Source organism: Carettochelys insculpta, chromosome 8 (genome assembly GCF_033958435.1).
Source record: "Carettochelys insculpta isolate YL-2023 chromosome 8, ASM3395843v1, whole genome shotgun sequence".
Classification (NCBI taxonomy): domain Eukaryota; kingdom Metazoa; phylum Chordata; order Testudines; family Carettochelyidae; genus Carettochelys; species Carettochelys insculpta.
In genome coordinates this window covers 37,749,339-37,763,300 of record NC_134144.1, presented here as the reverse complement: position 1 = coordinate 37,763,300, position 13,962 = coordinate 37,749,339, and the positions used below count along the sequence as shown (strand labels likewise).

General features: G+C 43.1%; 1 protein-coding gene across 1 annotated transcript in view; it reads right to left on the bottom strand.

Annotated features, from left to right (window-relative positions):
• Positions 1-13,962, bottom strand: part of LRP2 (LDL receptor related protein 2) — a 183,498-nt gene that overhangs the window by 25,334 nt on the left and 144,202 nt on the right. The window contains exons 62-67 of the mRNA XM_075000937.1: positions 12,394-12,516; positions 10,344-10,472; positions 7,624-7,755; positions 5,286-5,417; positions 3,764-3,907; positions 2,566-2,731 (exon numbers count right to left, since the gene is read on the bottom strand). Of these exons, the coding sequence (XP_074857038.1) occupies positions 2,566-2,731; positions 3,764-3,907; positions 5,286-5,417; positions 7,624-7,755; positions 10,344-10,472; positions 12,394-12,516 (826 nt within the window). The remainder of the gene's footprint in view (positions 1-2,565; positions 2,732-3,763; positions 3,908-5,285; positions 5,418-7,623; positions 7,756-10,343; positions 10,473-12,393; positions 12,517-13,962) is intronic.

Genomic DNA, 13,962 nt, shown 5'->3' with positions numbered 1-13,962 from the left:
GTTTTTATTTCATTTTCTCACAGTCGCTCTAGTACTAATACAAATCCAAGACAGACGGATTGTTGGTGTGTTTATCACTACTTTGTCTGCACCTGGTCACAACTGTGGAGACACTGACACATAAATGCACTCCTGGTCAAAGACAATCTTGGGTCTTGGCTGAACTGCCATGGATCAAGCAGACAGTAAGAGAACATTTAAGATTTAAGGCTGTCAGCACAGAGATTTCTTTCAATGCCATCTCACAGCCATGGTGGCAGCAGAGAGATAATTTTCTCCTCAGCCACTGAGGCACAACCAGCAGAACATTTCTGGGCATTACATCACTTCATCCAACTAGAATATTTTCCCCCTGCCTTGGTAACCAGCACAACATGTGATGAGGTGCTGCCAACCTATTTCACACATCACCTAATCCAGGAGGCAAAGCAACAGCAGCCACCACTCAATCCCATGAGTGGAAACATGTCTCTCCTTTCCCCAGTCAGTCACAGAGGAGGCTCTGAAGTACGACAGGAATTCTGATGCCACAGACAACTCAGATTCAACAAGCTAATCAGACCTGTCTCCATCTATGGCCATGCACCACCGATAGCCAGATACCCTACCAGTCAAGTTCCAGGCTAGCATGGCCTGCTGATGGATGACCTTCCACTCCCAATAATGGAAAAGCAATGAGACGGCTGAGTTCCTTCCTCTCAGGTCATGAACTCAGAGCTGTGATGAGCAATTCTGCACTTTACTAAACTATTTACTATGTTGTGCTTCCCTCGCTACATCCTGACTAAACCCCTAGGAAAACCTATGAAATTTAACAGTCTTAAATGTCAACACTACTCAGGTGACTAGCTGAGCACAATAGTTTCGCTCACTTCCAAAACTGATACTCTGCTGTCTCAGCATCCAGCTGAGATGAGTCAGCAGATGAAAGGCAGCTGAGGGATGCTAAAGCTGAGCAAGGCAGTGGTGATGCCAGAAGGGAGAGGGAAACATTTCACAGAGATAAGCACTGCCATGTCAGCTCCCACCAATAAGAGTGTCTGTCTTCATTCGAGCTGATTCATTGGCTGAAAGTTGCTTTCAGATTCTTCACTGTTTCTGGATGCTGAAGTGCATCATGCCCCATTCACAATATTGGCTCCAGTGGTGCCACCGGGGGCAAGGTGGAAGAGGGGGGCCAGCTCTCCACCCCTGGAAGGCATAGGGCCAAAAGGAGAAGGGGTGGGGCTTTAAGCTGTCAGCCCTGGTCCCCCCTCCCCTCCCACATGTTCTGTCTGAGCTGCCTATTGAGTGGTGCACAGTGCCCTGCAGTATTTCAAAGCCACCCAGAGCTTCAGTGTCCAGAGCTCTGGGCCCCGTTGATATGCCGGGTCCAGGAGGAAATTGCACCCTTTGCCTCCCTGATTGGTTCCTCTCAGAACACTGGGTACTTTTTACGATTTCTGCCTACATCCATAAGGTACTCAATGGCAATGGATCAAGCTACCTAAAACAACATCTCCTACTTGGAGACCATCGCCTCCTTCAGTACTTCACAGGAAGAACAAAAAGGTCAGCTTGGTGCTCAATCTCATAACACGTGAAGGACCAAGCTTCCCCTGCAACTGGGGTGAGATCAAGGAATTCTCTTCCAGAGGAGCAAAAATGACCACAGACCTCAGTACCTTCAGGATTAAGTGAAAAACTAAATTCTCTAGTCCAATGACTGAAGGAAGTAAAGGAAAAGCTCTCTCACACACGTAACATTCTAGTGCCCTCTGAGAGAATTCTAGTCTATGTTCTACCTGCTTAGGTGCCACTCATATGCTATAGAGATAGGAACCCAGTACAAACCTAGACAGAAAGAAAAGCAACAGACAGAAAGAGGGTTGGAAGTTTCCTTCCTCTGTAGAAGCCATAGGGTAAGTTCCTCACAAGTTTTTAATTCAACGCGAGGAAGAATGTCCAGAAAACACAGTGGCCTGTGTACCAGAATCCAAAAGAGTTTGACTGATCTACCAGTTGGGGAATATGCGCAGTGTCCAGGCAGCTAGCTAAATCATGTGATGCAATCAGTAACATGTGTGAGTCTGAGACACATGTTGCTTCTGATCAAAGAAGCAGAGTGCACAGAAAAGTGCACAGTTTTGGACAACTTTCAGACTTCCCATCACCCTGGGCTCAAGTACAGCTTGTGCAGGATATAAAATTAGCACTGAACTTCTCATCTCCTCTCTAAGATAAAGGACTGGATTTCACATGTCTGACCAATGATTAATACTGCGGTATCCAATACACTCCTCATTCGCCACATGCGTCCTGTGGCGAATGCGGCTTGGCAGGATGGTGCGGCAGCTGAGCCAGCAGAGTGGTGGTGCGGCAGCTCCTTGTGCCTGGCTGCAGGGATGGAGGGTAGGGCGCCTGGCTGTGGCTGGTAGGGGAGCGCCTGGCTGAGGTGGGGTAGTGGATGGCCATGTGGGGTGGCATGTGGTGATCAGGTGTCTTGGTTTTGGACACCACAGGATTAACATCACAGACTCTTACCATATTCAGGTGTGTATAGTCCTTCATTTTTTGTTTACTCACCTCCCAACCCAGTCTACAGCTAGACCATCAGGAGTAACTATGTATCTCAGATTCAAGTCAACTTCCTTCACAGGATTGTTTCCACTGCTATCAAATATGGGGAGATAAGCACATTTGATAGATCCAAACTCAGAGCCATGTCCCAAAATGCTGTAGTATACTATACCTACAAAAAATTCAAAGATCACTTTCACCTTGTGGTCATTTGAAATGTTTAGTCATTTTTGGAAAATCTCACCCCTATTCCAATAAACATGGGACATGAGATAGCAATTAAACATGTTTTTATTTGTGAGGATCCCATGTCACTGCCCCCACCTCCAATGAAAATGCAAAATAAAAGAAAATTTACACAAATTCTAAATTCATCAGTCTAAAAGGCACACTTTGGATAAGACATACAGCTGAGGTCATTAAAGATCCCTTGCCACATTTTGTCAGAGGCAGTGCCTCGCCTCTGATGTCTATTTCATTGATCTCATGAGCCCCTACAGCGGCCACACATGCCAAGGGTGAGTTCAGTGGTAGGGTGGCATTTGATGGGAACAGGAGGATCCACCAGTCTTTTCCCCCTCCTGGGTGAGTGGTGGAGAAGAAACACATGAGTGCAGACTACGGCAATCCTGAAGCCCTGCTGAAATCAGAAGAGTGCAGGAACTAGCTGTGGCCAGCCCTAAAGTCTGGGGTGCCAGGGGGAGAGGCTTCTTGCACCCTACCATGCTTGCACATACAGTAAGGGCCAGCCACAACCCTCCGATAAAAGTCACAGTATCCTTGGGTAAGAAATGAAAGGGAGAGAAAGAGACAGCAGAACAACTGATGAGACATAGTGAAGGAACTGGCAGGGTATTGGAGGATAGGTGCGAGGGAGATGTTAATCCTGATGGAGTGGACGTGTCCTTCACCTTTTACAAGAAGTCCTGTGGTGCCTTATAGACTAACAGATACCTGATGAAGTGGGTCTTTGCCCACGAAAGCTTATCCTCCAAAATATCTGTTAGTCTATAAGGTGCCACAGGACTTCTTGTTGTTTCTGAAGATACAGGCTAACTCGGCTACCCCTCTGATACTTGTCCACCACAATTGTTAACTAATTTAGTCTGATTGTAAATTAAAAAGGAAAATTAACTTCCAAGACTAACATTAGTTCTGAAACAAACACTGACTGCTTACGTATGAAAGCTTCAAATATACTCACTCAGGCCTATCCCCTCAGGATCCCAGTCATAGTCTATAGCTTGGATGTGTTCCTGGTTATCAATGTAGTCAGAGTACTGCTGTGATGAGATATTGTATCTCCGGATACGCACGTTGTCTGGCAGGAGTAACAATGGGGGGTTACCTGGAAAGCAACAGTAGACTTTACGTGTCTGAATTCAATAGTACTCTCACAAGGGAACAGGTGAAATCTTGCAGTGACCAACCCTAATTTAAAGTTTAAGAGACTGTGTTTGGATCAGAACCCGACAGAACAAATTCTGACTTGGACATCATCTGAACTCCCCAACCCTTTTGGAGCTGCAAAACTGGTTTCAGATCCTACAATTGCATACTGCTGGGCAAAGTGTCCACTACTTCTCTAGTTCTGTTGATGTCAATGACATCATCATAATACACAGTAAACCTAGTATCAAGTGTTCGCAGGTTTAGGCCCTTAACTGTTTTTGTCATTTATCACTTAGCCTTTAAAAGCTCTAAGTATGTTTTTATATACAGCATCACCCTGCTTCAGTCCTCATATATTATTACTACTTCAGTGTCAGTCCTCCTTTCTGTTTTCTCCAGCTTTGTTTTTCATTTTCTGTACCAACTGAGAATCTGCCTACTCAATGACTGTCACATATGTTAATGTCAGCGGCTGTCCTAACTAATGACTGGGGTTATAAATGAGCTGTTCTAAATCCTCCTGTTCGCATTCATTGGTCCATGAACAATAACTAGTGATCTCTCAAACTGTCTTTGATTTGCACCACTTTCATGCAACAGTCTTCTGATACATTACTTAGTTTACAAACTCTAAAGCCTCCAGGGATGGGAGGTAACAAGCAGCTGCCTTTTGCTGATAACCACAGCAGGGACAGTCTTTTGTTTTCAGGAAATCTGGATGGAGGCAAAGGAGGGGAAGGCGGGAACCCAACCAATTTTTTAGAGATTTTATCAAGTCAACGGTGTACAAGGTTAACAAGGAGGCATCTAAATCAGAGAAAATCTAATACTACACAAAAGGATTTTTGGGATTTTTTCAGTTATAATGGGGGAGTCTACATTCATTACAGTTAAAACAAAAAAGCAGTCCAGTAGCACTTTAAAGACTAACAAAATAATTTATTAGGTGGTGAGCTTTCGTGGGACAGACCCACTTCTTCAGACCATAGCCATACCACAACAGACTCAATATTTAAGGCAAAGAGAACCAAAACTAGTAATCCAGGTTGACCAATCAGAAAATTGCCTAATCAAGGTGGGCAAATCAGAAGAGCAAAGGGGCGGCTGAGATGGGGGGGAGTCAAAAATCAGATAAAACAAAGTATGTAAAAGAGTCCTTATAATGACCCAGGTAATTGGCCTCCCAGTTCAAACCATGTGTTAATGTGTCGAATCCTCTGTTACTTTTCAACATGCAAGGAACACAGCTATATGTCTGTTCCTTTTCATTACAGTTGTTAGAGATAGCCTGACTAATCACCACCGATAAAATGCAAGCTATCAGTTAAACATACCATTAGCAGCACATTGTTTTCCCTGTTGATCACCCACAGACCTAAAGCCAGCAGCACAGAAACATTCGTAACTTCCTTTGGAATTCTTACAGTCCTGAGGACAGGTTCCAAAAATCTCACACTCATTTATATCTAAATACAAATGGAGAGAGAAAATATCACAGGTTCAACTATTTCCTTAGGTGAAAGAGCCACATTTATAATTTTGACACGGTGATCTCCTGCTTCTTTGGAGAAGGTAAACATCTTACTTTTCCTTCTCAAGTGCTTATCTTTTCCCAGCATATTTTAAGGATCATTTGGTACATCATTGGCCCTTAAAATCTTAAGAACTTCAGTATCAGTTATCTAATAGAACTCTCTTTCATATCTATTGTTAAACATATGATGAATCAAACGTATTATCTAGAGACAACTAAGAGCTGGTTAACTCCTGTTTATCATGATCATTTTCCATAGGGAAACGAGCTGTACACTTGAATTGTATTAATGTATACTTTTGTATTAATTCATCAAGGAAAAACAAAAGATGACACAAAACAGATCAAGATGGGAAATTGAAATTCAGGTGTCTAATGCTCTCTGGTGGGTGGTACACCAGGAATCACTGAGGAATGAGCTATTCCCCAGCAAAGTGAGGAGTGTGTCTCCATGCCAACACAGAGGAGAGTAATCCAGTGGCCATGGGATCTGTGGGTAGCAGAAATCAGAACTCTTAAAGCCACATATAGATGGCCCTGATGAGCTGAGCTGTGCCCATAAACTGCAGAGCTGTTGCATTGCAACACCATGTCCTGGCCTCTGGTTAGGGATGGATTTCTCCAAAATCCTCAGCACACTTCACCTGCATAAACTCAGACTGAAATGAGGCATAAGCACAATGAATCCATGCCTAGGGCCCCAGATCATTGAGCCACAAGATTCCTTAATTTAAAAAAAAAAAAAAAAGGAGGGTGTAGAGTTTCTCGCCCTCATGGTTGCAAAGATAACTTGAATATGTGAATCATGAGTAACTAATGCAGTGATAGCTACCGGGCTCTATTGATAGGCTGAAACTATAGCTCTGTGAGAGGATTGCTCTATTACTCTCTATGAAAAGTGAACCAGGATTCATTGCCAACACCATCCCAAAAAGGAAGCTGTGTGTGTGTGGCAGGAGCAAAAGTGTGGAGTGGACACAGCCCATTCACTTAAACACATAAATCTGTATCTTGCTGTAAATACTGGGCAACCTCTGCTGCTCCTGAGGGGGAGGGCCCTTGCTCCTGCTCTGGTGTGTGGAGACAAAACAGCCCCCATGCCTCTATCTATGTCAGATAGAGAACTCTGTCTATGTCAGATGTTAGAACTCTTCCTAAAGGGCAAGAATTAGAACCGCCAAATTTGGTATGCAGCTTCCTCTTATCATAACGTACAGCAAATTAAAGGTTCGGTGGTGCCAGGAAAATGGACTGTGCCTGGAATGGAATTGTTTTTCATAAAACAGAAAGGGAGGGCTCTGCTCTACAATGACTTACATGGGGCAGCAGGGGAGATGGGATTGAGAGCAGGGGCAGTTCTACTGTATAATGATCATAGAGGGCAACAAGGAGCCGGAGATGGAAACTGCAACAGCTATAACCCCATTGGGGTAGTAGGAGACAGCAGTGGCGAAAGGGACAGCTACCTACCATATGTTTGAGAGTTTATCTGTCTATGTGTCTGTCTGTCCCGCAGCTGGAGGACATGCATCTCTCCCCTAGCTGTGCCTGCTGCAGTGGCCATCAAGAAGTGTTTTTTACCTGGCCCAAGCTGCTGTGGTGGGAGAGGCTGGGGTGTTCCTCTCTCCAAGATGCAGCCTGCATCCTGAACCCCTCATCCCCAGCCCCACTCCAGAGCAATGATATAAATGAAGACAAAAAAATATTTGACTTAAGGACCTGAGCAACATTGGTAAATTTCTAGTTGTACATATAGACAATGGTAATTCATGTATGAGCTAGCTTTCACTGAAGTCAACAGAAAGCCACTCCATTATTGCAATGAAGCTGGATGAAGCCATAAAGCTTAAATTCAGGAAATAAGAATATGTTTATCTTTAAACAGCTGAGTATTGCCATTAAAGTCAAGGGAGCTGCTCCCATGCTTAAAATTAAGCATAGGTTTAAGTTCATTGCTATCCTCGGACCTAATTCTGAGAAAGAAAATGTATTGCAGCAGCAAAATCTGTATCAGAAAAGGTCCACAGAAGTACAACATTCCTGTTTACATGAAATAATGAGTAGTTCAATTTAAATTACTGTAACAAAACCAAACTGAAAATCTTTCATGGAGAAGATAAATAGAATATTGAAAATACCATCACAAGAGTTCCGGTTCAGCTCACTGGCATTGTACCCTGGCCTACAGGAACAGATAAAGCCTCCTTCACTTAAGTTGGTACAGTTATGTTCACAGATATTTTCAGCACAAGTTCGTCCTGTTCCCGAGTCTGAAAAGAATGTAAATCATTGTAATTGGAAAGGCATAAATTATACTGAGAGCTATAATTTCCACTATTTTCTCTTATTTGCAAACAATTTTCAAGTATTAAGTTGGTCTCCTCCTTCTTTCCTCCTGGGAAAAAAAACATTCAGCAGACATGAAAGGCTGGCCACAGGACAACTTATTAATTATAGGGAGGTCAGAAAACTCTCAGATAGGCTCATTTCTTTGTCTAGGAATCCATTCAATCCATACTGAATGCCCTGGAGACCCACCAGCCTCACCCAGAACTATGGGGAATTATAGACAATATGAGAAACCAGCTGAAAGCAGATGCAACAGCTATTTCAGGGATTTGGACAGGTTGGCAGCCCCACTGCAACAATCACCTCCCTCCCTTCCATCCCACAGCCAACGCAGACAGCTTGCTAATTTCTTTTACGTGGGATATAGACCTGTACTTGGAATTAGGATTAGCTGTACTTGGAATTAGGATAGACACTTCATTCCCATAAGGCCTGAGCCAACTTTTAATGAAGTCAGTGAAACTTGGTTGACTTCCATGGTCTTTGGATTAGGACTCTAATAGAGAGAAGCCAGGGACTTCCACAAGGAACCTCTAGCGCCAACTGGCAGAGGGCCCAAAGGGGAAGCATGAAATTTTACAGGGGTCCCCTGGATCAAGTATCTCAATAATAATTCACCAAAGGGTGACTGTGAGGTCTCTATTGAGAGCCTGCAGTCTGCTCGTCATCATAATCATTGCAAAGTGGTATACTCTTTACAAGACAATGGATTTGGGGAGGTGTATAATTCTGGTGCCCGGAGGAGCACCAGAATCCTTCAGCAAGAAGACAAACAGCCAGCATGTTCTGTCTTGTGAAAGAAGAGTCACAGCCAGCCTGACTCTGGGTGAGCTAACCTTCCTTAGATAGGACAGTACCTTGTTATTAAGTCTAGGCTGTAGAACACTTCACGATTTTAATTTACACATTGATATTTGCTTCCAATATCTTAATTTGATACCCCTCATCTCTAGTCTTTGTTAAAGAAATTTACACTTGTTTCCACTGTGAACATATCTAATGTGTTGTGTGTAACTGAAGCAGCGACTAACGTGATACTGGTAAGCTGGCCTGCAATGATTTTTTAATACCACCAAATCTGAGATCGCTGTGAATGGTCAGTAGAACAGGGATGGATGCTACAGGGAGACACTCGGGGGGAACTTAGAGGTTGCAGTGTGCCTCTCACTAACCTGCAGTGGGACAGTGGAGCCTGTGTAGGCTGAGAGCAGAGTGTTTGCCTTGCCTGTGGCTGGTATAATCAGGGAGCTGACACACAGCAGGCACAGGCAAGGCTTCTTCCCACTAAGAGCAGATGGAAGGAAGGCACCTCAGAGCCCTGGATGCCCTGGGGAAGCATTACATGTAATATAGTACAGCAGCTGCTAAGACTGGTGCCTTCAGCATTGCAATTAAATCTATATAGCACAACTCATTTACAGAAATTACACTGGCACTTGAAAAATACAGAAAGTAGATCTGTAACGTGCAAGGAGAAGCAACGAAATCACAAATGTGTTGACACAGATGAGGAAAGATGCAGATTTATGCCCAAAATATTACTTAACTAACTCAGTTAACTGTTGTGTACTTCAACTATACATCAGTGCTAATTACAACAATTATACACACATACTTTTTATATATACGGTATTATATTGCATATTTGTATACACATAAACACATCTACACACAGTATCTTCGCACCCATATTTAAAATTTATGCCTGCAATTAAAGTTAGACTCCTTTTATTGCCATCATAAAACAAAATATTTGTCATCCTGATTAGATTTATAGCACCATTTAGCGTTCCTTGTTCTCTTGCTCTACTTCATTCTGTTGTTTGAAGCTGTAAAGGATCCAAGTGCCTTTAGTTTGGTTTGACTTTGCTCATGAATAGTATAGGGATAAATGCCAGCAGAATGTCTGATTTGCACCATTTCACAACCTATTTATACTGGTACATTTTTCATCAGGTCACGTCATTATTTTCCGCTATTCAAAAGCCACGGGGCTGGTGTATGAAATAGAGATGGCAAGCCACCTCCAAAAATACTATGCTAGCAGTTTGTGAGTTATCTGTTGATTTGCAAACATAGTAGGTTTTAATCACCAATATGTCATTTGGCAAATTCTTCTTGCCTGAAGCCATAAACATCTGACAAAATGAAATCGCCAATGCATACTCAAATGATGAATTTAAGCTGTCTGCCTACACCAGTCAAAGCACTTTATGCAAGTGGACTCCTCTAGGATCTCCCTGCACTCTTCATCACACACATTTTACTCAAAGTTACACCACAGTGACCCTCCCTATTGGTTCTCTGTCACCTTGGAAAAAACTTTGACAGCACTGATGACCAGATGTGACTTCAGCTGGAGCGCTGGATGCCAAGCTGGTGTAAAGTAGCTCTACTGACTTCAGAGGAGCTACGACAATTCACTCCAGTTGAGTGCCTGCTCCGGAATAATGGAGCGCTCCAGCCTCCCCAGTGTATCCCATTTTAGAAGAGTAACACTGATACTTACTGCAGCCTGTTTCATCAAAATGGTCTCCACAGTCATCATAATTGTCACATACGTAATGCAGAGGAATGCAGTTCCCATTACCACATTTGAATTCTTCAGCCGTACAAGGTCTGGGGGTAGGCTCTTTACCTACAATTCAAAAGATACACTCCAGTGTCACCTATGTAGCCTCCCAACGTCCACAAGTTAGACACTACTCCTTTCACAGAAGAGGGAAATGAGGCACAGAGTTCAATAAGGTGGCCACATGATGCTGGGAGTCTGTGACATAGATGAGAACAGACTCCAAGTCTGCTGATGCCCAGTCCTATGCCTCAACCCAAAACCCAGACTTCCTCCTACTACTAAGACACAAGGACTATTCCCTAAATGCTTTTTGTGACGTATTTTCAACACTGGTGGATTCAACTTCTTGCTTTGTCAGGGCTATTTAATAATTTTAACCTTTCAACTTTCACTCCAGTCTTTGATAATTTAATTGAGACCATTTTAGTATATACAACATGCTATGACAATTACATTAGATAATTTAAAAAAATCAGTAAATAATAAATATTTTTTAGCTTGGTGGCAAATCCTTCTATGAAACATGCACATGCAAGTCCCATTGCATGAACGAGTACTGTGCGTGTATCTGGGGGCAGAAATTTGCACAGTCTAATAAAAATAACATGCAGAGATAGATGTAGCATGAGGTCCTAAACCAGTGGTGGGTTCTATGGACCACCCCTGAGACATTTTGTTACTGTTGTACATATGCAGGTTTGCTAGATTCCACTGGTTCCCAGCTGCATAGGTTTTTTTCCTCCGGGTATTATTAAAGTGACACAGATATAAAGCAAGGGCATGTGAAGTGAGATGTGTGCTAATTGCACATAAAATTGACTGCGACGGCTGCGCGCTACCTCAGAATCCAATCAAAGCTCTGCTACGGGTCAGCCAGCACCCCCTGCAAACTTTAGGTATGTGAGCACAGTAGCAAAACTACTCCATTCTGGGGTATTGGGACCAATATTGAGACCTGAATGAATAGCAACCATGTTCAAAACAACTTCAAGGACATTGGCCATCCTCACTATTATTGTATTGCCAATCCTTTCTTCTTCAATATTTTACATTGACTATGCCCTAAAAATACAATTTGGTATTGGCAAAAGATATGTGGGCATTAGAAAAAGTTCAAAAAAGGGCAACTGAAATGATTGGGGGTTTGGAATGGGACCCAGGGGAAGAGAGATTAAAGAGACTAGGATTTTTCAGTTTAGAAAAGAGGAGACTAAGGGGGGATATGACAGAGATGTATAAAACTATGAGTGGTGTGGAGAAAGTGAACAAGGAAAAATTATTTACTTGTTCCCATAATATCAGAACTAAAAGACACCAAAGGAAATTAATGGGCAGCAGGTTTAAAACAAGTGAAAGGAAGTTCTTCTTCACACAGTGCATGGTCAAACTTGTGGAACTCCTTGCCAGAGGAAGCCGTGAAAGCAAGGACTATAACAGGGTTTAAAAAAGAGCTAGATGAATTCATGGAGGTTAGGTCCATTAATGGCTATTAGCCAGGATTGGGAAGGAATGGTATCTCTATCCTCTCTTTGTCAGGATGACAGGGGAGAGACCGCTTGATCGATGCCTGTTTGGTCCACTCTTTCTGGGGCACCTGGTATTGGCCACTGTTGGCAGACAGGATGCTGGGCTGGATGGATGTTTGGTCTGACCCAATATGGCAGTTCTTATGTTCTTATTTTTTCTAGACTATATAACTTTATCAGCATGTATGTGGCATACTGTGGGCATGCTGTTTTTGTTACATATTAAACCTACACTTGCATCTGTATGCTGTAAATATTCTGTGCCAAAATAGCCACCATTCAAATTGCTGAACATTAGTTTTAAAATATTTCTGTTTAATTTTGTCATTCAGTGTGGGTGTTTTTATTATTACTAAACACTATAAATACTTTACATTGATGGAAGTCCTAGTCTAGCATTACTCAAAAATGAATCTACTGATTATTGAATAAAATTGCCTGTGCACGTGCAAACATACAGTGCTCCTCTTTTTCATCACTTCCATCTCCACAGTCATCCTCCTGGTTGCACAGCTCATGACTGTAGATACAACGATTATTTTCACACCGGAAACGGAATGGAGGTTCGCAGGGAATATCCACTGAAATTGAATAGATCAAATAAGCCAGTACAAATCAAGCATTTACTGCATATAATCCATCAAACCAACTAGTCACTTTTGTAGGCTACCATATGCTGCTATTTTAAAAAGCATTAGTCTTCCAGGCCACAAGTAATCACATTCTTTAGTTACAGCATTAAATTAGAGGTTTTTTGAAGATCAACTAAAATCTGTTTATGACATAGTGCTAATTAACTTCCTTGGAAAAGGCAGTCTGTATCCAGGCAGCAAGCAGTCACTACTGCTGCATATCACATAATGCAGAATACTTTGTATTCTACATCCTTCTGGACAACAGTAGAAATCATTATATAAAAGACTCAACTGTATATAACGTGTTTTTCATAATACCTAAAGTTAGGACCCATAACCCATAAGAATGGGTCCTGACTCTAATGGGAGGTGAGGATGGTCATCACCATGGAAATTGGACTATTAAATGTCACTAAATTTCAGGTAAAGGTCCTAATTTCAGACACACAATTTTGAGGCTGCTGATTGTTATTCACATTGCTAATTACTGCAGAGATGGTCTCACATCATTACACTTCACCCCTCTTTTACAGCTGCATTTTTAGATGCGTGCAAAACAGTGAATAAATTACAAAATCCCAAGAGAGAGTATGAAGCAAACTTATCAATGTTAAATTTGAAACAATGTTCTCTCAGTAGTTACTAGCTGTGTCTACACGTGCACGCTACTTCGAAGTAGCGGCACTAACTTCGAAATAGCGCCCATCGCGGCTACACGCGTCGGGCGCTATTTCGAAGTTAACTTCAACGTTAGGCGGCGAGACGTCGAAGTCGCTAACCTCATGAGGGGATCGGAATAGCGCCCTACTTCGACGTTCAACGTCGAAGTAGGGACCGTGTAGACGATCCGCGTCCCGCAATGTCGAAATTGTGGGGTCCTCCATGGCAGCCATCAGCTGGGGGGTTGAGAGACGCTGTCTCTCCAGCCCCTGTGGGGCTCTATGGTCACCGTGTGCAGCAGCCCTTAGCCCAGGGCTTCTGGCTGCTGCTGCTGCAGCAGGGGATTCATGCTGCATGCACAGGGTCTGCAACTTGTTGTGGGCTCTGTGTATCTTGTGCTGTTTAGTGCAAGTGTGTCTGGGAGGGGCCCTTTAAGGGAGCGGCTGGCTGTTGAGTCCGCCCTGTGACCCTGTCTGCAGCTGTGCCTGGCACCCTTATTTCGATGTGTGCTACTGTGGCGTGTAGACGTTCCCTCGCTGTGCCTATTTCGATGTGGTGCTGCGCAACGTCGATGTTGAACATCGACGTTGCCAGCCCTGGAGGACGTGTAGACGTTATTCATCGAAATAGCCTATTTCGATGTCACCACATCGAAATAGGCTACTTCGATGTAGGCTTCACGTGTAGACGTAGCCACTTTTACCAAAACCCATGAGAATCTCCAGTCAGAAG